At 41.2% G+C, this 25187-nt stretch overlaps 2 protein-coding genes across 3 annotated transcripts; one reads left to right on the forward strand and one right to left on the reverse strand.

Moving 5' to 3' along the window:
* Positions 1 to 156: 156 nt before the first annotated feature.
* opa3 (outer mitochondrial membrane lipid metabolism regulator OPA3) lies at positions 157 to 2304 on the reverse strand. The gene is made up of 2 exons (XM_047594211.1): positions 2142 to 2304; positions 157 to 1111 (listed from the first exon to the last, which is right to left on the reverse strand). Exons 1-2 carry the CDS (start codon positions 2281 to 2283, stop codon positions 783 to 785), a joined length of 471 nt encoding a protein of 156 aa, XP_047450167.1. The 5' UTR covers positions 2284 to 2304; the 3' UTR covers positions 157 to 782.
* A 706-nt stretch (positions 2305 to 3010) lies between these two features.
* On the forward strand, positions 3011 to 16337 carry ppp1r13l (protein phosphatase 1, regulatory subunit 13 like). 2 transcript variants are annotated; one of them, XM_047594981.1, is made up of 14 exons: positions 3011 to 3229; positions 5227 to 5268; positions 8796 to 8855; positions 8980 to 9119; positions 10323 to 10860; positions 11298 to 11390; positions 11501 to 11589; positions 12523 to 12907; positions 12998 to 13467; positions 13864 to 14001; positions 14110 to 14243; positions 14436 to 14602; positions 14933 to 15126; positions 15231 to 16337. In XM_047594981.1, the coding sequence occupies exons 3-14, from the start codon at positions 8822 to 8824 to the stop codon at positions 15264 to 15266; spliced, it is 2418 nt and encodes an 805-aa protein (XP_047450937.1). In that variant the 5' UTR covers positions 3011 to 3229; positions 5227 to 5268; positions 8796 to 8821; the 3' UTR covers positions 15267 to 16337. The 2 variants fall into 2 exon arrangements, with proteins under 2 accessions (XP_047450937.1, XP_047450936.1); XM_047594980.1 differs by lacking the exon at positions 5227 to 5268.
* Positions 16338 to 25187: the final 8850 nt, after the last annotated feature.

The following is a 25187-nucleotide window of genomic DNA, read 5'->3' on the forward strand; positions in this document are numbered from 1 at the left end:
TCTGCATTTTGATTTAGTGAGTATTTGCCCCGTTACCCATTTGGAACAGTCCACAGTGGGAAGTGGTGTTTACATTCAAAGCATGCTGGGTAGTGTAGTTTTTTTCCTTCTTTTTTTTTTAACTCATAACTTGCACATATCATGACACAAACTCTATTAACAGATAGCATATATTTTATTTCACACCATATATTTTGCAATTATCATCTCACCCCATAAACCAGCAGACATGTAATGTACAACATTGCAGGCAGTTACTGTAAAAAAAAAAAAAAAAATGCACTGATATGATCTGGTGTTTATTTGTTTTGTTGTCTGTTTATTTTTGTGGTACCATATAATCAACAGTCACTCACAATCAAAGCCAATATAGCACGAAAATCACAATTCCTTTAGTGATTTAAGACCATGAAGATTATTTAGTTTAAAAAGAAATTATGCTGGAGTGGTTAGAAAATAAATTAACTTTAAAGTCAGCATTGCCATATACTGACAATCTTTATGTTCAGTCAGCTTTATGATGAGGATGCAAGATCAACCTTAGAAATTCACTATGAATATCATAGTATTCCCACTTTACAATTAGTTGCTCAAAAAACACGAGCCAGTGATACCACCCAAATCCACAATGCACTGATATGCTTCTGTCCACCTCTTCGGCGTGGAACAGAGAGTGAAGCGGGGTAACTGTCAGGCATTACGTGACTACTATGTTGGAGTACTCTCACTCTCGTACACAGAGACCGACATTATGCCGCAGCGTGTAAACAAGAACAGATTTGTCACTTATTGGTGGGGACAGGGAAGGAGAGCAGTTGCCTGTTGACCTCTCTCAACTGAGCACCTAGAGTCTCTGTCGTCAGCGTCAACTCTGCTATTTGAGTTTGCAGGCTTATGAGGTTCTCGTTCAGTTCCTCCTCTTTGCGGCGCGAGTTAGCAGCCTGCCTGCTGTATTCCAACACCATACATCCTCCGCCGATGAGGAAAATGATCGCCTCTCCCAGCAACTCAGCGCCCAGCTCTGCAGCCGCGTCTTCGTTCAGTGGCTTGATGACGGATCCCCGGAAGCCCATGATCCGCATCTTCGTTCTCATCTCGATCCAGTGGTAGACTGTGAAGACAACGAGCATGCAGCACACAAGCACAGGCAGCTTAGTAAAATCTGATATCGGAGTTTTGCTCGCATTTAGAGTGATGTGCCAGACCACAAGTGAACAAATATTTGTGACAATGTATGCATTCAAGATTCAAGAATCATTTATTGTCATTATGAGTGTGCATGCATGTAGAATAAGCATTATAAAATAAAACAAATACAGATCATACAGATATATACATATAAGTCCTCTTTTGGACCTGGTCTGTCTGCACAGGCCGAGTCCAAATCTGGAAGAGGACTCCCCACAATCCCCTATGTAGTTCTTAATACACAAGCTAATTCCTTCCTGTCCTGTGCCATGAAGCTCCCATACCACACTGTCCACACCAAGACAGAGGTTCCACTGTGGTCCTGTAGAAATTTGTGAATTTGTCTTCAGCTACCTGAGGAAGAACAGCCTCTGTTGGGCCTTCTTCACCAGGTGTGCAGTGTTTGTTCACAGAGCAGGTGAGGTCAGGTCAGATGTAAATGTTTCCAAAACTAAATGGGGATTATTTTCAGTGTACGCTTCTCCTTGTCTCATATTAGCCACAGTTGTCTCATAGAGTACACAGCACATACTATAAATAACACGAGACGCTCTTAGCTGTCCTTGCCGTTTTTTTTAAGGCTTTGACTGGCTAAACAGAGGTAAACATCTAATGCGTTTCACAGGACAACATATATCTGTCTGTCTAGAAGTGCTTACTTGGCTTTAATGTCATATCTTAAGCCGGACTGTGCGAAAGAATTGAACTATTGTCATATCATGTCCTCACAGCAAAGACAAGGTTTCACCCAACCTGTTCAATGACAGAACAAATCCCGCCCTCATCCATCATACCCGGCTCCTATTGGTCGAACGCGCCGACCCGTGAAAATGATTGGACGAGCGCTCATATGAGCTTCAACGTCATTGGCTGTGGCGGCGCTCCTAGCGTGAGCAACGGTCACAGTGACAGCGAACTATAAGCCACTATCAGCCATTAGCTCGGTTACTCACACTGCGCCGGTGGAAGGCAGATGTAATTCTTGAAGAACTCGCTGCTCCGAGCTCCAGCTTTTATCCTGTTCGCCACGGGTTTGCTCATCTGTCTCACTCCAAGGTAGAGGAGCTTGGCGATGGGGAAGGCACCGACAACCATCTTGGCGGAAACGCTTCACCACAGTGGGGCGTACTGATTACGTAGGGGTGATGACGTGATGACGCTCGATTATTCACAACCCCGCCCACTTGTCCACATCCGGGTCTTTTGATAGTCACTGACCCATTAAAACTTTCTTATCGATCTTCTCCCGTATCGATTCATTCTTTATTCTCCAAAACGATCCTAATATGGTAACAGACGCCACAAAAAGATTTTTACACAATAGGTCCGGTCATTATACATTACACATTTGGTTTTATATTTTAAAAACGTCTAATTATTAAATAAGACCACTATGTGAAAAACGTGCTTTTAACATAACAATAAAAGTGAGATGTGTAACTTGCAAATCAAAAGCTCACAAACCACCTCATTGTCTACATTTTATAATCTTAGCAAATTGTAATTCCCATTCCACACTGTGTATTCAGGATGTCCTTATGTGTCTATTTTCCTCTATATATTTTCCAGAGTTATTTGTTGTATATTTTTGTATATTCCCTCAAATTTGATATATTGTTTTTTTTTCGTAGTTTTTTTTAATATATATTCTTGTCTAATTCCTTGTTATTGTGACACGGATGTTTCCCATACGTATAACAAATTAACAATGTCTTACGTCTTAATAACATTTATTGCATCATAATAATAAATGATCATTTGCAAGGCTGGGCTTCGTTTCCTCTGAAGGCGTCGATGATAACTCAGCTTCACCTGGCCAGCTGTGGCAGGAACACCTGGCTCGGGTTACAGCAGCAGAGGGAGCCGAGGGGCTGGACTGAGCCAAAATAACTCAGTGCGCAGCTATGACTAAATGTCTGGAGTCGCGGCCACAAGAGAAAAACACAGACTGATCATTCAGGAAGACCAAAGGCTGCGAACAGAGCTCAGCTTTCCTCTCGAGTCTTGGACAAAAGAGCAGAAAGACTCCTCTTTTTTTGGGGTAAGGAAGTTTTTTTTACTTGTAGCTCAGACTACACTAAAGTGCGTGGTGAATCCTGTTAGAGGAAAAAAGAGTGACGATGGTTTATGTTTTATTTTAAGATGATTTCTGTGCTGAGCGATCATCGCAGTTTGGAGCGTGTTCGCAGCTCAACGTGTTAAGACGCATTTTCTTTTCCGCCTGGGTAGCTCTTTCCATGCTTTTCTCTCGCTCGTTGTGAGTGGCCCTGTATGCGAGGAGGAGCCTTGTCTTAAAGTAATGGAAATCAGATGTTACCAACCGTGCCTGGCATGGATCTGCTCTACGACCACAGAGGAGCTTGGGAAACCTGCACACAACACAACACAATACTGACTCGTTTCACATTTCACAGGATCACATTTACAAACTATGAGGATTTACTGACAGAAATTCGTGAGATTTATTTATTTATTTATTATTAGGTGGTATATGGTTAGTATTTTTTATTATTCTTCACGTGCAAATGTAGGATGTACACAACAGAACGGAAATAAAACCTGTTGTAGACCAATAGGATTGCATCAAATCAGGTGATGGCAAGTAACGAATCTTTTAAGTGTCAGTTATTCCTTATTTACCAGGTCGGCTTGTCTCTGCACTAGTGTAATCTGCAATGAAACCAAACCGTCCTGTCAGAGCAGGACTTAGTTGGCACCCATTCAGCCCTCTGCACTTTGTGGTGGTGTTAAAAACCAGCTGGGCCGCATTGTGCACTTGTTGCAACCTGCTGCCAAACAATCTCTTAAAAAGTTTTTTTATTTTTTTTGTTTGTTTGTTTTTCTTTGGAAAAGGAACCCACTTAACACGCATGATCAAATTCGTGCATATATGGGCATGTCAGCTGACTGGTGGTGTTTGGCACTTCTGCTAGGTAAGGACCTTTGTTTGTGCCACACCATGAGCACGACACCGTTCAGACATTAGCTGGAGAATGCAACTTGCCAGAAATGCCTGTTATGTTTTGTAGCTCCGAGACATTCCTGAGTCACATGCTGTGGAGAACAGTAGCGCTCCAGGAGCCAAGAGGCTATTGCTACGGTAAAGAACAGTCTGCAACATCGCGAACGTAAAGAGGAATGGAGGCAGCTTTAGATTATATAATAGGTGGCTGCAGTGAAAGGTCTTTGTCGGTGACAGCTGAGGACACTTGTGTTTTTTATACATTTCACTGACTAGCAAGGAGTGTACATGCAATCGCTATAAAAATAAACACTTTGGGTGGAGCTCTGATGTCTTAGACAGTCGTTGAAGGAAGAGATTAGTAGTCATATGGTAGAAATCAACCATCACTTGGATCTGTAGTCATATGTCACCGAGCTCCTGGGAAACGTGTCGGTTTAATTGTATCTTTGTGATCTATAAGGAGGTTTAAGGTGGGACCTGGATAAGCATTCTTTCTATGGCAGCAGTTGATACTGACGGTGAGAATCATTAACGCGCTACAATCGCCTCCCTAATGCTCTGTGACACAGATTCCTGAACACATACGCAATAATTACACACTGCCTCCCACCTGTGTTTGCACAATTGCTGTGTGGCGCTATTGTCCACTCAGAATGTCCCCTGGTTTTTTATTTATCTAGTTTGTGTTGTCTCATGATGTAAGACTTAAGTTTAAGAAATCCATGTCAAGAACACATAAAATGAAACGAGTTATAATAGGACGTGTGCGGTTATATCGGGGGATGTTTTTCTGTCCCCACCAGGACAGATCCAAAGGCATTTTTTAGAGGAAGGATACGAAGGAGGGGCTGATAATTGTGAAACGGGTCAAGGAGGAAATGACTGGATGCTCGATGGAAATAAGGGGTTCAGCAGAAGAGTATCGAGTAGATGCGTAATCATAAATTACTGGTACAAAAGGAATGGGAAAGGGAAGGGACTGCTTGTGTTTTTGGTCAGACACGCCCTGGCAAAACTAATGATTATTGTCTTTAATCGTTAAATCTCATTCCAGCGTTTTTTTTTTTTTGCAGGAACTCTCTGGTTTTCTAAGTTTTAATTTGCAGATGCAACTGGTAGGTGTTTTTTTTTTTTTTAGCATTTAATGTTTGCATCTTGGTTTCACTGCTCAGAAGAGAAAGTAATCGTTAAAAAAGTAGAACCAGCCGAGATTGTAATCTGACACTGTAGTGGGACAAAACTGTAGTCTTGGAAAACCTCATGTTTTCTAAGAAACCCTTTCTTCTTTTCACCGCACCAGTGGCCACAAGCTGCCGGTCTACTTGAAAATTTCAGATGAATAATCTTTCTGTTATCCGGTAATTCCCTCCTTTCTATGTAGTATTGACTTTATATACTCTAGTGCATGTTTGCGACAAGTTGTGACAGTACGTGATAAGAGCAGCTTACTGTATATTGTCCTTTCCCTACAGAGGATTATTCACTGTATTCCTCTGGAAGAGCCGCCTGGTTTTGTTTGTATAATAAAATCTGCTGATAAGAGCAAGACCGGATGCAAATTACTTGTACTTCTATTAACTCCTCATTACCTTCTTATTTATTAACACATATTGTGGAGATAAAAAAAAAAAGCATAGGGGTGATAGCAGCGAAGCAGAAACTTAAACACCATAAAAAACAAAAAAAAACAACAACATAGTGAAAAGCGGATCCAAAAATTATATTTGAGGGCAGTAAAAATGTGACGAAAGAGGACAGAACAAGAAGCATAAACACACTGAAATTAGAAAATTGATGGACCCACTTAAAAAAAAGCTTAAGTTTGCAAGTTAACAGAACTGATTTGAGTCAGCTACAGTTAATAACCCACTTAGAAGTTTTTCATTTCAATTATTTGTAAAATATTGTTGCTCAACATTTCAGGAAAGGCAGCTTTTATAGTCACTGGGCGAGAGGGCGAGAGCACAGAGACAGAGGTTGAATTTAGAATCATCAATCAACCTAACAAACATGTCTTTGGATGTGGGAGGAAACCGGAGTACCCGGTACTCAGACACAACGAGAACATGCAAACTCCACCCAGAAAGGCCTGAGCCGGACTTGAACCTGCACCTTCTCGCTGGGAGGCATCAGTGTTAACCACAAAGGTCCAACATCCAAAAGAAGTTCAGTTTACACGCTCCATTTGCTTCCATTACATGGCACATTTCTTAAGGGCAATCGTAGTGTGTGTGAAGTGTGTTATATATGAGTATATTAATCTAATGAGGGAGAAATTCCTTCCATTTATTTACAACTATCAGGATAAAAAAAAAAAAGATATTTGGTCACAAGAGGCCGAGTGTGTTTCTGAAAAACGACGTAAGATACTTAACTCACACACTTGAATAAGAACAGCAGCTTAAAAATACAATTTTTAGTTGATGTAATCCAGAAAAGCACACTGCCATGACTAAAGCGGAAAACTGAGTGAGACTCATGCAAGACATTACGTTACTTCGACTGCTACACAAATACACTTTTTTAGAGTGCGCTGTAAAGTCACTTGACACAGTAATTGTTTTTTTTTATGTCTTATTACGCCCCATGAACAAATACAAAAGTGTGTATTTAATTACAGCCGAAAAGTGCCATGAGGTACAGTCTCGTTTGGATGCTGGAGAGATGCCTCTTGCCACTGAACCAAGAGAAAATGGCGAAAGTGTGCGAGCGGGAAGGGAGGGGTGGGGTGAACGCATTGCTGGGCAGCGAGCGAGGAGTTCAGTGAGCGATCAGCTGACCTGACCTTTGTGAGTCAATGAGAGCGTAATCTCTCTCTTTTTTTTTTTTTGTGTGTGGGTTGCTCTTGACGGTGATAAGCGTTCCCGACTGTTTGAGGTGAATGGCTGACTGGAGCGAGGCGTGTCCAGGAATGTGAGACATGACGAGCCCCTGCAATAGCACATTACAACACACACGATGTGAAGAACACATCTTTTTTTTTTTTTTATGCTGGTTTCAGGAGATTATTCAGTGTCAAAGAATTTATATGAAATGTTGTTTGGTCTGGTTTAATGATACACCGCAAACATTACATAACAGAAAAGATAAACACATTCATTTCCCTTTCTCTTTAGGTCACCTCCATGTTAAACGTCTCTCTGTTTGTCGAGCACAATAGTAGTTTAGCCTAATACAAAGAGTGAAAGAAGGAAGTAACATTATAAGTGAAAGTCTTGAGTCTTCCTCCTAAACAGCACCAGACCTGTCCCATGCGTTGATGCTGTTATGACTTGTTGCAGCTTTTGTGTTTCCCCCACTTGAAGAAACGACTTCATGTGTTTTTCGTCATGATGTGAGTTTTGCATATTCAGTGTGAACATACGTGGTGCGACTGTGGTGAAGCTGGAAAGGTCTGAAAAATGAAGCAGCAGAAAAAAAAAGAAAAAAGAGGTGCTGTGTTGGTTGTTTTAGGGTTTTTTTTAGGGTGACCAGACGTCCCTGATTTCTGGGGACAGTCCCCGTTTTATATGACCTGTCCCCCGGCTAAATTTTAGCTTTTTATGAATAAAATAAAAAAATAAAAAAAAGATGTTGCACGCAGACTACAGTTATTACGGTAGCCGCTCACGCTGCTATTGACATTACAGACGTAGAAATTTAAACAGGTTTAAAACATAAATAAATACGACAAAATAAAATAATGATTACTTTCTTACTTTCTTTCTTTCATCTTGATAACGTTTAATTCTTATTCATTTATCTTCCACATCAGCAGGCAGCGCCAACACGGAACCATGCAAACCAGTTTTACTACTAATGTCGTTTTATTCCACGGTATTTACTCATCATCGCAGTAAAATGGCCCGTCCTTAGTCAATCTACTGCATTAATGATTAAATATTTACTTAGAATTGTAAATGTCACGATCAGCTTACGTTAAATGTTTTTAATAACTAAAGGTTAACCACCATATTTCAGAGCACGGACGCCATTTAAAGAACACATTTGTTTTTATGAAGATCCTTTATTATAATACAGAATATTCACAGTGGATGGTTCGACATGTGTCATATAAATGTGTCACTAACTACGTGCTATTCTTTTTTTTTTTCATGCTGATACTTAAAGTCATTATCATCATGCAAGGGAACTGAATTGGCGTCACATATTAGCCGAATTGCACAGTCTGGAGTTAACACACACACAGTTGCCTGGAACATAACTGTAATTTTACTGTTCACCCGACTCTGTGCGTAATCCACCTGTCTGAAGCTGGTTTTAGTCATGAGCGGGTACACCTGGTATCACAGAGAATAGTGTTGAGTCAGCGAACAGGACAAACACATAGAACCAGTTTCCCAAAAGGGTCATGAAAGTGTTTGTGGTGTGATTTAGTGTGTTTCCAGGTATTTGCAGCTTGTTTAGACATGACAGACGTGCCCAAAGGGGGTTGAGAGAGTTCGGATTAGAGAGAGAGGAAGAGATTTCACTTTAACGTCAGTGACAGTTTGATAACATTGTGCAGGCGACGTCAGGCAGAATCAAGAGAACCTATGCAACGAGCCTGTTTGTCCAGATCGTTGTGTGTGCTTACCATGATATGAGCATTGTTAGTCGAAGGAGGCTTTTTCTTTATTCTGTGGCGGTTTTTCTTTTTCAGGAGCCTGGCTCTGCTTCCTCACAACCATGACTTCTCAGAGCTTTGGCAGCAACATGCTGTGTAAGTTTACACCACTCTTTAATTTGGATTTTTTTTTTGGCCGCGCGTTTACTTGTGCGCGTGGGAGAGTACATCCTCAGCTAATCGTCTGCGGTGCTCGTGTGTGTGTGTGGTTCATTTGCAGTCCAGACCATAAACGACGACCTGAATGCATCGCTGGCTACGGCGGATGAGTTGTCCAGAGAATTTAACTCCCTGCTGAACGAGGCCTCGTCCTCCTCGTCCTCCAACAACAACAACAACGACACGACTTCTGCGTCTCAGGTACGACACACGCACTCTGTGGTGGGTTTCTCGCTTTAGCTGTTAAGTTTCTGACATTTATGTTTTTTGTTGTTGTGCGTGACAGGCTGTCTCTTTTTATAGTCCCACGCCCACGTTTTTCAGGTGTAGAATAGAAACACTCCTCGGGCATTTACCTGTCCATGTGAGATGAACTAAAACAACAACGATTATTATTATATATTATTATTTTTCATCGTCCGCCCTTTTTTAAACTCGTCCTACAACTTTCTAATTCTTCTACTATTATGTAACTGATATTAATACTATACTATTATACTATTAATTCTAATTATTCTACTATTATTTAATTGATATTCAGTGAGACGTCTCACACACCCTGGTTCAGTCCATGAATTAATCAGGGCCAGACACTACAGGTTTAACTAATAGATATCACCATGAAAGTTGTTGATTACTTACATAAATACAATATATATGTTTTTGGATTATAAGTTTTCTGTGAATATATATTTATATATGCAAATGAGGAGTTATCTACTCAAATATGCACTAATTTGCATATATTTCCAGAACAGAAATCTGAATAGAGGCTAAAGTGAGGTTCAAAAATTCTTGTTTCATTTTGTTTACGTATTAGATTTCCAGGTATTTACAGAGGGAATTTTGGATATCTCTTTTTATCACTCTATAAATAACATAAAAAATCTATTTTGGGAGTAAAATGTTATGTAAGTCAGGCTCTGAATGATACATGAAACATCCCCTCAGTAAATACCTGCAGATTGTAGCTATGAATAAATGTGGAAGGTTTGGTTTGTGTAAGTGATACTGAGGTGGAGATTTCTGGCTCAGAGTAGCAGGAAAACTCATTTTGAGAAATTGAAAGTTTTACATTGAAAAAAATCATGTATATTTCTATGTACCTAAACCAAATCTACTCAAACCTTTCAAAACATATCATATCAACACATATAAGATCAAATGGCACCTCATATACCGGGATAAAGACAAGACTTTTAACAAACTTAGGAGCAAACTAGAGGCGCAACACAAGCAAAGTGTAGTGAAGTGAACACCTAAATGTGCATTTTGATTGTTTTTTTAACTAGTTTGATAGAAGACATTTTAATGAAGCAAAAAAATAGCATAATTTTCAAGTTGCTTTTCTGTTCAAAAATGAAACGTGGCTAAAACAAGTTGCTTGTACATTTTTCTGTTTAGACCAGCTCCACCATTTACAGGGAGCAGCCTCAATTCACCGCAGGCTCCAGCTCCTCCATCACGTCGTGGGACTTGGGCGGCAGCCCAAATGGCAGCTCCACGAATTTATCTTCGAGATCAGCCCCTTACAGTCCCACCGACTCCACAGAGTTGTACACCAGCCCGCACTCATCCCCTAAAGTCCAGAGGGCGGGACACATGCCCCGGTCTGAATCTGACACCTACCTGTCCAGGCGGCAGAGCCCTCAACAGTCGCCTCACAGCCAAAGACGCGGCTCCCCGTCTCGTTACGACAGGAGCCCAAAAGGCTCAGTCGCTTACATAGAACGGAGCCCTTCTCCAAGCCGCACATCTGGTCCTTTGGACCAACCGGGTCGCTCTGCTCCGGGGCAGGGGTCCTTCAACATGCTCAGCCCATATGACAGCAACCAGATGGGCCGCCGGTCACCCCGGCTGGAAAGAAGTCCCTCTCCCTTGTTATTTAATCATCCGATGTCCAGCACGCTTCCTCGAAATTTCAACGTTTTCAATCAATCCAGTAAGTTCCCAATTAACCCCGACAAAATCACGCAAATGTTAAAATGGCGAATGGTGTCAATTCTACATGATGAATAATTGATGGATTTAAATTTTAATATTAATGTAATGTTTCAAATATGACCCACATTTAATGTGGGGTAATTACGGCAACAAAATCAGCCAACATGTGGCTCAGTTAGAGACGGCGTTAAAGTTCTACTTAAGCATGAAACTGGCATTAATGACGTGATAATTATTCCACAATGAACCAGTAATTCTGAATTGTCCCAAGTGATGGAAGTTGACTTTGACGGAAACTACCGGAAAAAATGTGATTGAAAGTTTTCCAGTTCTTAAACATTCCTTACCCCAAACTCACCACCCAAAATGATTTTATTACAAAATAAATAAATAACATGTAGCCCTCATTAACTCTGTTTTGAAACTGTCTGTCAGACGATAGTTTGCAGCGCCAAAAGAGTCCTGGCAAGTGGAATGAGACCGACCTGGATGTGTCCTACGAGAGAAAGCCGCACCACACCTATGACAGTAAGCGGATTTACGCTTCCAGCTGTTTTACATTTGCATCTTGTTACATTTTCGGGAATCTGTCCCTGCTTGCCCTCTCTTTTTTCTCATGGAACGTCTTCCTGTTGCAGAGACAGAGTGGCTGCGGCCGTCTGTGCCAAACAGCAACTGGCGGGAATCCAACCTGGATAACCCGACTCCAGCCCCAGGCCCAAAAAAGGTGGGTTGGGTCAACAGACGCTTAAAATAAAACTTAAGAGGAGGCTTCTTTGTCTGGCGTTTGTGCAGCTCACACCTTTAGTCATTGCTAGTCATCTGTTTTCAGATATCCAGGAAAGGTTGTCAAAAAATGACGCAAATTTTTATAGACGACTTAGTTTTCTTTGGCGTCTTGAAACCAGAATATCACAATATTTCTAATAGAAGTCTGTATTTGTGAGGGGTTTGACCTTCTACAGGACAGAAAAATGTCCATTTTGATACAAATGAACTTAAAAAACTGGAAGATGCACCATGCATTACTTTTATATTATGGATTTACTTGAAGCCAGTGGTGGAACAGCTGTGCACATTTACAAGTCATGCACCCAAGTATGCGTTTGTGATTAACTTGAGTAGTTTTTTTATTCTGTTTACATTGTTTGATTCTTTTTCAAGAACCTTTATTGTCATTATGAGAACATAGCGAAATTTTGCAGACTCCCGGCTTAAAAAGGTTCACATATAACACCCGGACATTTCAGTAAAACACTTATGAGACGTATGAACACGCTTAGAAAGAAAGAAACATGTTCAGAGAAAATGTTAAACATGTGCATAAAGTGCAGTTCCCAGTCTGTGAAATGTTCTGCAGAGGACTGATGATCTGTTTTTCTCTTTTTTCATTCTTTAATTAACTATCACAAACTAAAATGTCTGCCCACAAAATGTCTCAAAGTGTGTTAAAATGATTTATTTTTTATTATTTCTGAATTACAGTTAACAGATACAGTAATATGACCAATAACTAGTCTCTCGGAGTCTAATGAAAGCGGTTGAGCTTTAAGAGCTAAACGCTCCGGCTATAAAATCAAAACAACAGAAGAGGCTTCTTAAATTATTCACGAGCTGGATGATAACTCTTTCTGCTCTTTCTCTTTTAAATCATTTACAGGATCCCCGCTCTAACTCTCATCAGTATTCCCACGCTTCCCTTCCCCGCAATGCACGGATATCGGTGCCGCCAGATGTTTCGTCCCCGACGCACTCCCCTTACCACCCTCAACCCATCATCTCCCGCATTTCCATCCCTCCCGCTTCTGCTCAGTCCCGCCAACACAAGCCCATTCCCCTCTCGGTCATCATGCGCCTCCAAAACCCCCAATGGGGAGCGATGACACCCCAGCACCCCAGGGTCCTGGGACGGGAAGGAGGAGGAGGAGGAGGCATGCCACCTTACCAACCACCTGTGCCCATGTCGAGGGAATTCTTCCGCCAACATGGATTCCAGCCACAGCAACAGCCTCCTGAGCTGAGACAACCAGCTGTATATAGTGACGGTAAAACACATTTAACACCCGTCCACAAGTCCACACTTTTCTTTTTTTTTTTTTTTGCAACTAAATGTGGTTTGTCGTCATGTTTCGCAGCTCTGAACCCAGGGGATGTAGACGCAGAGTTGGAGCGCGTGGACTTTACTCATCAGCTCCCCACGATTACGCAGACTCCCACCATACCAGAAGGGAGGGAAGTCGAGCACGTCTCCCAGCCGGCCCCCCGTCCCCTGAGCCCCACCAGGCTGCAGCCGGTGATGGCCCCCGAGGCTCAGAGCGACGTGATGCCGGACCTGGAGGAGCTGCTCCGCATCAGGGCGGAAATCCCTCGGCCCCTGAAGAGACGGGGCTCCGTGGACCAGTCGCGTCCCATGAAGAAGGCCTCGCATTACCAGCCGAACCAGTACAGGCATCTCATCGACAGGCTGTTTCGCAAGAAGGAGCACCGCAACAAGGGAGAGCAAGGCAGCGAGTCCAGCAGCTCCTCGGACGGGGAGGAAGGCGCCACGCCTCCTTCCCGTCCACCTGCAACTCAGACGTCCACGCCGAAGTTCCTGGACATCAAAGTAAGAACTTAACCCTTTAAGACTTGAACATCTGCCTGTCGCAAAAAAATTAATTACCGTAACTCAAGTGTGGCTGAACACTGGGAAGTTGTGCTTTCTGGGATAAAAAAGCTGCCATTACAGTAATTATGATGCCTGCACCAGGAAGAGAGAGACGTTTGGAGGAATTTGTTGGTAAAAATTAAGTTAGTTACACCCTTGAGATGTCACAAAAGCACAACTTCCCAGTGTTCAGCCACACTTTGAATCTGAATGGAGCAAACCACTGTGAGTTACGGTAAATTAAATACCGCATGCTTAAACGTCACCAGCGTTCAGGCTTTAAAGGGTTAACTGTGCTAAAACCAGTTAATGCAGCGAGATCCTTTTACTTACAGTGTATTTTTATCCCTTCAGAACTATCATTCAATCCTGCGGCAGAACAAGAAAGACCGCAAAAGTTCTGGAAAGCGAGCCCGGCTCAGTCCGCTGGTCCTGCTGCTGGACGGAGCGCTGGTCGGGGAGCTGGAGACGGTGCAGCGAGCTGTGCAGGAGGTACGCTACATACGCATTAAGCAGCGGATCATAAGCCTTTAAGTGCAGCCAACTAGGATGACACACATTCAGTTTGCTAAGAAAATCTAAGAAAACGTTTGTCCGCAGATGACTGACCCTAGCCAGCCAAACGATGAAGGCATCACTGGCCTTCATAACGCCATCTGCGGCGGCCATCACCAGGTGGTGGACTTCCTGGTTCGCATCGGAGTCAACGTCAGTGCACAGGACAGTCATGGCTGGTAAACATTTACTCATTCTTCTGCACCTTCATCCTCTGTCTTGTGTCCTGTAAAGGTTTTGTCAAACCCAGTCAACCTAAGCTATCGCACAACATAATGTCACACTAGTAAATGAGGACTTTGCTCATGGCTCTGTGCAGTGAAGGTGTGAACTATCTGTTGCTTACCTGCTGCTGTTTACTTGGCCCACAGGACCCCACTGCATTGTGCGGCATCTTGTAACGACCGTAATCTGTGTGAGTTCCTGGTGCGGAGTGGAGCCGCCGTCATGGCCATGACAGAGAGCGACGGAGCTACTGCTTCCCAGAAATGTGATCCTTACGCTACTGGATATGAGGAGTGTGAGAGTTTCCTGAGGGGTGAGGCAACTATTCCTACTTTCACATCACACCCTTTAAATCTGCTAAAGGGTGACGTAATAGGATGTTCTGCACGTTTCAAAGCCATGTGTCATGTCATTACGATGATGTAAAATCCTCATCAAAAGTGTCTCAAAAGGTAGATGCACTTGGCCAGAGTGGGACGGCAAGCTTAAAAATATTAGGTGCATGCCAATATTTCATATCAACAGGAAGGATTTATTTATAAAATAAAATTCCTAGATATCAAGAAGCTATTTCATCACTCGTCAAAATGAGCAGCTTCCTTGTATTGTAAGTTGTAACCATGCATCCTGTTTTCTTTTCCAGGTGTGGAGGAGGCCATGGGGGTGGAGAACAGCGGGGTGCTCTACGCTCTGTGGAGCTACCCGGCTCAGGCAGCCGACGAGCTGAGCTTCAAAGAAGGAGACATGGTCACGATCCTGCAGAAACCCGAAGGCTCCGACTGGTGGTGGGCTTCGCTCTGCGGGAGGGAGGGCTTCGTCCCAAACAACTACTTTGGGGTAAGATGATAAAAATGAATAAATAAACAAGCCCCTGCCACAGATTTTCGATTTTTATTTTTTTGTGAGGCCTTTTATAACGTATAATCTCTCTTTTTTTTCAGCTTTTCCCAAAGGTCCGGCCAAAATCTCTGTGTTGAGTGAACTCTTGATGATCATCCCTGGTGAAACTGGTGTCGAAGATAGTCTCAAAAACTGTGCTTTACCGGCGATATTGCTGCAAGACATGTGAAATGTTTATTATCTGTAAGTCAAGGAGAGTTGAAGGAGAAGTCTCAGTATTCATTCGGGCCTTACTGACAAGGATATATCTCTTTTCATTTATATTTGTTCTACTGTAGGATATATATACTTTTCTTCTAATAAAGGTACAATTCTGTTTTTACTCAGTGTTTCTGTCCAGTTTTACCTTCATGTCCAAAGGTTACTAAAAGGTCACTAATCGCAGTGTAAACAGCGGATGTTTGAGTCCACTCGTCTGTGAGGTCAGTGTGCAGCGGTAGCTCGGTCTCATTATCGGAACAGTTTATCTGCTGCTACATCAAAATGTTTAAATAAAAAGAACAGTTTGAACTTGACATGGAACTTTTAAGAAATATTCTCTTTGCAGATGTCACTGTTAAATATTAGTGCTATGGCCACTGGAGCATATTTTTCTGATCAGAGCATCTGAAGGATTCTAATAACTACATTCATATATATAGAGAGAGAGGTAGTGTTCTCCATCACCAAGACTTCTGCTTAGCTTTGGTTCTTATGCACAATGTTCATCCCCTGTTATATATATATATATATATATTGCTGCCTATATAAATGTATCTTATTTAGGAGAGAATGTGTTTTCCATGACGATGGGACCTGGTGTATTTGTGGATGTGTACGTTTTTCCTAGTGGTAGGATGAATGTGAGTGTTACTTCATGTGATCCGTGTACAGTGTTGTCACTCGCTAAGCGCTTAACATTTAACTCTTTTCATGGGCACACGGTGACCGAGTGGTTAAATATTCAAAAAGTGTATGAGTCATGTGTTTATAGCTTTGTTTTCAAACCGTGTGAATCATCATCGCAATCACGTTTTTTTGTGCCTCGAAATAAAATTGTGAAACGTCTCTTAGTTGCCCAGCAGGGGGCACTGTGTAACCAATTCAGCGTCCGCAGTTAACAGTTGAATTTGTTTTACCGGTGGCAAATATAAACTGATGCAAACATTTATCATTGTTTCGTGTGATATCGCTCCTCTCTACTACACTTTATATGTCTTCTGTTTCTTCTTCTTTGAAGTTATATTCTTTTTTTTTCTTGTTAACGAATCAGTTAGCTGCACTATTATTCATAAGTGTAATTACTAAAAAAAAAAAGCTTTACGCATGATGAATATTTTTTTAATTAAGTCTGACTGAAGCCTTTTGATCTGCAGACTATATGTGTCCCACTGGTGTTAAGAAACCACCAACGCTCGTATTCTTAATCAAAATCCCTGAGGACGATTAGTGTCAACATTGTCTGAAGCCGACTATTGTTCCACTTTTAATGTTTAGTTTTATGTAGATTGTACGAATATGAGGATAAGGACACACCGTAGGACTCACACACATTCCCACTTTACTAGTGTGTAGCTGTGGTGAACAAATGCAGTGTTTCTGGTGAATAATTCAGGTGATTTAAGTGTTGAGAAGTGGCCGGTGGCCAGCAGCAGAATACATAATGTTTCACTGTAATACATCTCCTCTTAGCCTCAAGTAGAGCCACCATCAAGAAAAGGAACATATGAAGATTTTTTTTTTTTTTTTTATTAAATTAAATTTACTCTTATTTAATCAAGTCAGAGAATGAGTGAGACAACATGACTTACTACTCATCATAGTAATTTGTGGATACAGGGTGGGACGCAGTCTTGAAGATTGACTCATCACTTTCCTTTTTACATTTAACATAAGTAACTCTTTGCTATTGATCATAAAAAAGAAGAAGATGGGTTTTGTCATTATATAAAATAGTGGTTCCCATCTTTGGGGCCAAAATCAGTTCTGCACAAAGCGTTATGGTTTATGATTTCACTTTTATTTTATGAAATCTAAAACCTAAACGTTGCCTCGTCATGAGTTTCTAAGCTTCTGGGTGAGGCTGCACGACATTGTGCACAGAACCTGTTTTGTTCTCATAACCGAGTGACACCCTCTGCAACCACAAATGTTTTCTTTGTGCACTCTGATCTCTCCCTGTTTTCCTCTTTAACAGTTCGTCACCAGTGAAAGAATTGTTTCTGCAGAAGAAGGGGCGAGAATTGTGCTGAACATTGAATCCGTTCAAGCAGAACTCATTTGATGCCTCATTGAAACCCCATTATAACCACGAAGGGGCAAAATGAACTGGTTAGCGATGAGGTCTGCAGCCGGCTGGTTCAGCATGGCAGAGCGGTGTGGCTACTCCCACGGTCTTCAGCGGGGATGCACATTTTTTATTTGTGTCTCGTTTCTCATTCCTCACACTGCGTTCAACTCTGCCCCACAGTCTGCGCCACCACCACCTACACGTATACTGTGATTGCAGTTGCGATTGCCATTATCGGAGACGGCCCATCAAAGTCTGACACAACAGGCCAGTACATGAGTACAAAAAGAACGGATGGGCTTTACTGTCCTGAAGTAAAAAAAAAAAACAGGTCCGGAGATGCTCTACGGACAAATAAGAAGGTTGAGACAATGATGTAGTTTGATGGGAAAATTGAATGAAGAGAAATTAAGTATGTGATAGTAGGAATGACACAGCAAATGTGCTCTATTGTATCTGCCCTGACTGATATGTACAATCTGAAATTTGTTCCCATGGTGACAGAACAAAAGATTTTATTTTTTAATTCTGAAACTAGGCAGAACAGAATTTTGACGTTAATCTCAGAATTGTGATTTTTTTATCAGAATTTTGACTTAAATCTCAGAATTTTGACTTTTTTCTCAGAATTCTGACTTTTTTTCTCAGAATTCTGTTTTTTTTTCTCTGAGATTTTCCTCTGAGATTAATCTGAGAATTGTGAGATTAATCTCAGAATTGTGACTTTTTTCAGAGTTGTGACTTTTTTTCTCAGAATTCAGATTTTTTTTCTCAGAATTCTGTTTTTTTTTTCTCTGAGATTTTCTGAGAAATGTGACTTTTTCTCACAATTCTGACTTTAATCTCAGAATTCTGTTTTTTTTCTCTGAGATTTTGTTTCTCTCTGAAGGTCAATTAATTTTCTCTTCAGGAATTTTGTTGATGGAGATTAATCTCAGAAATGTGACTTTTTCTCACAATTGTAATTTTTTTCTCACAATTCTGATTTTTATTCTGTGAGATTTTCCTCTGAGATTAATCTCAGAATTTTGAGTTTTTTCTCATAATTCTGACTTTTTTTTTCATAATTCTGATGTTTTTTTCCTCACATTTCTGAGATCAAACTAAAAAAATTAATTCGCTCTAACTACAATTTTTCTTTCCAGTGACCCTAATCCTCTTCCATAGTTAACATATACATATCCAGAGACAACTAAGTTGACCTCACAGGTCATGAATGTTGTATGTTTTCCGCCTTTTAAGTATTTAACAGACGCATTTCTCAGTTACACCTGTGACAGACCGGTCTGGTAAAATACCTCAGCAAAAGCTCAGCTTCATTATTTAGAGGCAGCAACAGCAGTTGGAGATGCCAAGTCTGCTTTTCCGAACAGCCCAGACTTGTGTCTCGCTGCATTTTGTGAGTATTGCATGTGACAGCCAGCACACTGCCTCGGAGGAAACAACCCTGTGCATGCGCATGTGTTTAAGTGTTAGTGGATGTGGGGTTTTGTTGTGCATTGCTGCATGCATGCTCCAGTCTCGCTCAGACACTGAGGTGAGCAGACAGATTCATGGCCCTGCAGAAACGTAGCTGAACTGAACCCGGGCCGGCCCTACATCAAGGGCACACCCTGAGAAAAAGGGGGGAAACAAACTAAAACATACAGAAGAGGGATGGAAAGCAGCGTGTCGAAATGTGCACTCCACTTGTGTTTCTTCGTTTTTTTTTGCTCTACACCACATCCATTCCAGCCATGCTTCCACTCTGCTCCTGTGGAGTAATGAATAATAGAGGAGTGCTTGTCCTCCCTCGCTCCCCTAGTTAATCAGAGCTCGCCTGGCTGCCCTCTTCCCCGCCACTCCTCACTTTAATAAATCATTCAGGCCTTCAGGACGACAAGTTCGTCAGCTCGGACTAAGCAAGGGCCACGTTGGTAAAAAACCCTGCCAACTTCACTCACAACAACCGCTAGCACCCCTCTAATACCAGTAACAACCCTTTCTTACTATCATCCCTCTTCCTCCCTCGTGTGTCCTTCCCTTTTGTCAGTTGTCGCATCGTTTAAATCCATCTCTCAGCATTTTTTATTTATTTACAGAGGCAAGAAGTCCCACTTCATCTTTTTTCCCCCCTCTCTCTCTCTCTCTCTGGCTCTCACGGGGAACCATTTCACTTAAGCTCTCACTCTGCCAACCAAATGCATTACATTCTTATTCCTCATCTCTTTCCTCCTTCTCCTTTATGCCTTCACACTCTCTGCCCTCTCCTCTTTTCCGGAGCAGAAACTCCTGTCTGGGATGACATCACATGGATACGTCCCCAATGAATGCTGCTGCATAAAGGGTCATAAAAGGGACGAGAAGAGGGAAAAAAAAAAAAAAAAAACACTGAAGGATGTGCTGAGAGAAAGTAATTGCCCCGCAATTTTTACATCTAGTCATAATCGCAGCCATTGAAACACTTTGCTATTCAAGGGTTGCAGTTGCGTCATTTGAAGTCACTTTTAAAGAAGAGACAAATGGAAATAGGAAGAGGCAGGTTTGTCACCTCAAGGACACTTGAGCTTTTTGGGAAAACTAATGCAAGAATATCCAGTTTACAGGTTTTATGATGTATAAAAGGTTCATTTTTACATGTATGTTACATGTTTTTTATATCTCCGGGTTAGAGACCCATTCGTGGCCTATGTCACTGTGATGCCACAACGTTAGCTGGAGGCAAAATGGAGGGCAGCTTGAGGTGAACACTGTCACTTTCAACCATGAAAATGCTAAATGCTAAAACTGAAAAACCAAAAACACCAACTTGAAGTTTTATCACATAATGCATCATCAGTTTCAGCCTGGAAAACGTCATGGCTTAGACTGAATAGTGACTGAAAATACCTTAAATGAATCCTTATTTAGGGGATTCTTGTTACATGTTAATGCTAATGGTAACCAGCAGGAATCTTGTTACATGTCCATTTAAGGCAGTGTTATAGGCGTCTAATGATTTGTACACCTTAAATTTTTGTTTTGTGTAGATGCTGGGTTTCTCAATTAGGTGTAAATGTCTGGCCATTGCATGGTGGACAGTCCTGTCAAACTCTCTATGGATGAACGTTTTGACAAATTACGTTAGGTTAATCATTATTTTAGGGGATTCTTGTTACACGTTAATGCTAACGCTAACCGCTAGGTGTCCAAGCAGAAGTTGCATTTACTACGTTACCCTCCACAGTGTTTCCACTTACTTCTTGTAATATCTTTTTGTAGGAGAGGCTTCACTTGATAAAGACAGACCAGACTTCGTCCCCTCTGTGTCCTCCTTTGGTAAAAAATCATCCATCCAGTGAGTGAGAGTGTAGGGGTCGGTGAACATGGTCCCATCAGTCAGGGTCAACTTTTTAAAATGACACTCACGGTCTCGAGGAGTGAGTGCATCAGTATATTCTCTAAAATATGCGTTTTCCTCGTGAATTCTTGCCAAAACAGCCCATTGAAATATGCTAACCACTGTTTACAGGCTATAGTGTTTGAAATGTGTTGCATCCAGTTAAGCCCCGCCCCTCAAAAAACGTCACGTTGTTTACAAACCGTGAAGGGGTCTATTTCCATTTAGTTTAAAAAGACAGCTTCTCTGTTGCATGTAGATCTATACGCTGCACATTAAGCTAGCTGATAAAAGGAAACCAATTGCATCGTAAGGTTAAATGTAATGATACAGCATGTTTGTTGCAATGTAATAAAACAAACAACGACCTGGATGCATGAGCGAGTGTCTTTTCTTTTACCCTGCATGGAACTACTTTTTTTCCCGAGTGAAATTGATCATCCTCAAACCAAGACCGCAGGCAAGCATTTCCCCCCCAATACCCCCCCAAAAAGCCTGGCCTGATGCTATGACAAGAAGCTACACTCAGGTACTGAACAACGTCCTCATTAAAAGGACCATCAAGGACAAGTGCCAGAATGGATTTGCGGGGGGAAAACGAACAAAAGAAGATTGGAAAGCTTTCACAAAAGCTTTTTTTCTTTTTCTTCATTCTCTTCCTCTCCATCTATCCACTTTCTCCTTCTTTTCTTTCCCTCCCCTCGCTGCATTAATACACCATCAGATCCTTTTTTTGAGTATCACTGCTTTATGTGAGCAATCTCTGCATTTACCTCAGCTTTCTTTTTATCTCTTCCAGGTGTTCTCAGCCTCTTTGAGCCTTTTACAGACAGACTGTCTGAGCAGCAATTATTCTTCATCTGCCTCCATTAACCAAACACTTCCCAGTCCCATCACCTCCTCGGCGCAAGAGTATTAATCACTTTAATTGCCAAAGGGTCTGGGACCCCCATCCAGTGCCCCAATCTCTCATCATCATCCTTCTTTGGATGTTTCTCTCATTGTCTCCTCTTCTTTTCGGTCTCCCTGTCTCTCCTCATCGCGGTTTCCCTCTCACTTTGCACATGTGATCCCCTCAAATGGCTACTTAAGCATTCGTTTAACTATTTACCGCGATTTCATTGCAGCCATTAAAATCGAGCAGAAACTTTGTGCACGTGTCCGTGCATGTGAGCATGAGCATGCATGTGCAAAATATTCCACAGCTACAGTATGTGTGCACATCCTGGTATTTACTGGCTGTCTGAACTGATTAGTGGCTGTTCAGCTGACCCTTTTAAAATGCTCCTAACAAGGCGCTGTTCCCGTTCACTGTGAGGTTAATGAGTAAAAAAAAAAAAGAAGGAAGACGTGAGCAAATGTGCTGCATCTGGGAAAATATATAACAAGACACCACCAGAGATGAGGGAGAAAGGAAGAGTGAGGACAATAGACTGTGGCATGCAGAAGGGATTTGTGTAATATCATCATTTTGTGTGGTGACCTCAGTTGAATAGTGCATTCTCCCTCACTCTGTGCTCAGCTCTGCACTGATGAGGCTTCAAATGAAGATGTGTTTATGCTTTAAACAGATTTATAGCATGTTGTTGCAGAAGGGAACAACTATTGCAGGTTGTTGACGATTAAACAGCATCGCTAACGGCACCAAACACAGTGCCGCTTTGAGCTAAATGCTAATGTCAGCGTGCTAATATGTGCACGGGGAGACTCAAAGCGTCTCTATAAATGTGAATATTATGCAGCTTCGCTCAAAACACAAAGTATAACTCAGGGCTTCTACAGATTACAGTTATATTATGAACGAGCGTTGACATCATCGCGTTGATCTGATGATGACGATGATTCTTTGTGACGTTTCGCTAAATGGCAGAAGAGCTGACTCACGGTTGCTTCAGGGATCTTGAGTTTCCACAGAATTTTTAGGCAGTTCCTTCTGCCGTTTGTGGGTAAACGGTGGATCATCTGATATTTGCCGTGACGTGTGCTGACTAAACCTTCAAGCCTCACTTACTGTACGTCTGCTGAGTTTGCTTTTGGGAATGTTTCTCCTTTTGCTTTGGTTGCAACACTGTTTTGTTCGATTACCAGCGTATACCACGACAATATTTCTACCAGACATCACATAATCTATAAATCTATAAAGCACTTGTGTGAATTTTAAGCTCTGTTCGTAAACTTGTAAAAACACTGATACTTCCACTAATACTTGAATGCAATCTATATCTCTTATTAGATGAGTAAGACAAATGTATTATTATCTTATTTATTTTTTTCCAGTAAGATTCAAATGAATGAAAAGCGTCTCTTTAAGTGTAGCAAACTTTAAACTAGTTTTCCAGTTCATTTTTAATGTTATTTTAAATTTGTGAAATATCAATATCTTGCACACAGCGGCACACAGACAAATGAAAATTCAAAATAAGTTGGTAAAAACGATCATCTTTTTACCCAGGTCGATTCCACCGCGGTGTATGTTGTGAGAGTGAAGTCTGTATGATTAATGGGGACATGTTTTGTCCCATGTAACTTTGCCTATTGCACTAAATGTCTTTGTATTTGAAGATATGCAGTAGGTCCAAGGACTAGTAATAATCCATGTCTGTCTATATAAACATCTTAGAGTGCTTCAATTATTTTTCTTATTTAAAGAGGCCAGATAGATGTTCAAGCTGAACATAAATGTGAAGCACAGTAACCAGTGGCATTCATTTTGTGTTTATTTTGTACATGCATGTTATATATATTTAAATATTTTTAAATAATGATATTTTATCAACTAACCAATTAAGTAACTGCATTGTTAAAAATGTTGGTTGATGTTTTTTTGCTTTCGTTTATCTATTTTCGTTCCTCTATGTATCCTCATAAGCCTGGTAATTTTATTAGTATCTTGCCCCCAAACATCTGGTCTGGTTTTGTTTCAGGTTAATGTGTTGTTTGCTCCCACGTCCCTCACGAGGGCGACCGTTGTAGAGGAATGAAACCCACTACTACGCCACATCGACAGAGGACAAATGAATAATCCTCTGGATGCACAGTCCTATTTCAAAAAGGACTAAGCTGCTGAAGCAATCACAGTTAGCAGAGTTAGAGGCGTCGCGTCTCATCAATAAAGTGGACAGGACCCTTTGCTCGTTGGGTGGTCACTTTCCTGGACACCCTTCATATCTCTGCCTCTCTCTCTCCGCTTTCAATCAGTCATCGAGTCTCTTTGCAGCCTGTCTATTGATTGATTCTTCAACAAAACTTTTAACTTTTCACTATGAAATACTCCTTGTAGACATGAAAGGTGGCAGTAAAAAGTTTGCAGTTTTGTCCTTCTCAGAGAGCATGAGTTGTGCTTCAGTCACATCTGTCACAAGAACCTGTAAGAGAAGGTTTCATTGTTTCACTAAAGTGTGGTCGGACACAAATTGTAAATCGAAGTTTTTTACTAGAATTATTTACAGTGATGAAATCACTGAAGATCACCCAAGGCAGAAATTTATAAAAATACTCAAAAGTTTTAAATGTTTAATTTAATGTAGAAAACATACGATATTAATCTCACACTGGTGTTTTATATGGTTTTGTTTTTTATTGTTTTTAGTCATTTTTAGCGCGACATGGACTTACAGTTTCCATTTAACATGTGAAAATTTTAAATTACACTGTAACAGCATTTCGACATATGGATGTGGAAAAACACTGTTTGTACGACCGATTTAATGCAACAAAAACTAATGAGAAGTGCCAATAAACGGAATATTACGGTTACTAATTACTATTTACACACAGGGGCGGCCATCTTGGTAACTCAACTAAGGGGTTGAGATGATTCTACGACTTTCTGAGCAGGAAATCTGACTTTGGGGGGATTTCCAGTTGAAAATTCCAACTCAGAACTTGGAAATTCCGACTTTTGAGTACAAATGGAACTAATGTACTAATGCGCTAATGTTTACGGTGGATTTATGACTATGGCTGGTAGAGACGCTAATGTTCAACCCCACCAGTTCGAACCAGAATCTGACCCTGAAGAAGTTCAGACTCTGCAGCTGCAGCAAAACGCTAAAAATATATGTTACCTAGTTTATTCATATGTGTTGTTACAGTTACTAATGTTACCATGTAGCTAATGCTAGCTATGGTTCATTGATGCAATGGTCTCGCTTTGCTCGTACCTTTGCCAAATGTTTTCAAGGAGAAAAAATGGCAGAAAAAAAACGCTCGGTAATTTTAGAGGATGGCGGGTCAAAGACAGTATCCACTACCAGAGGGAATGGTTATTTCTCCGCATGACGTCAAGTAAGGAAAAATCTCATCTGAGTGCACATTGGCTAAAAAGAATTTCTTCACTTCTGGGGCCCCGTACACACATATTACTGGTAG

Source organism: Mugil cephalus, chromosome 9 (assembly GCF_022458985.1).
Source record: "Mugil cephalus isolate CIBA_MC_2020 chromosome 9, CIBA_Mcephalus_1.1, whole genome shotgun sequence".
NCBI lineage: Eukaryota > Metazoa > Chordata > Actinopteri > Mugiliformes > Mugilidae > Mugil > Mugil cephalus.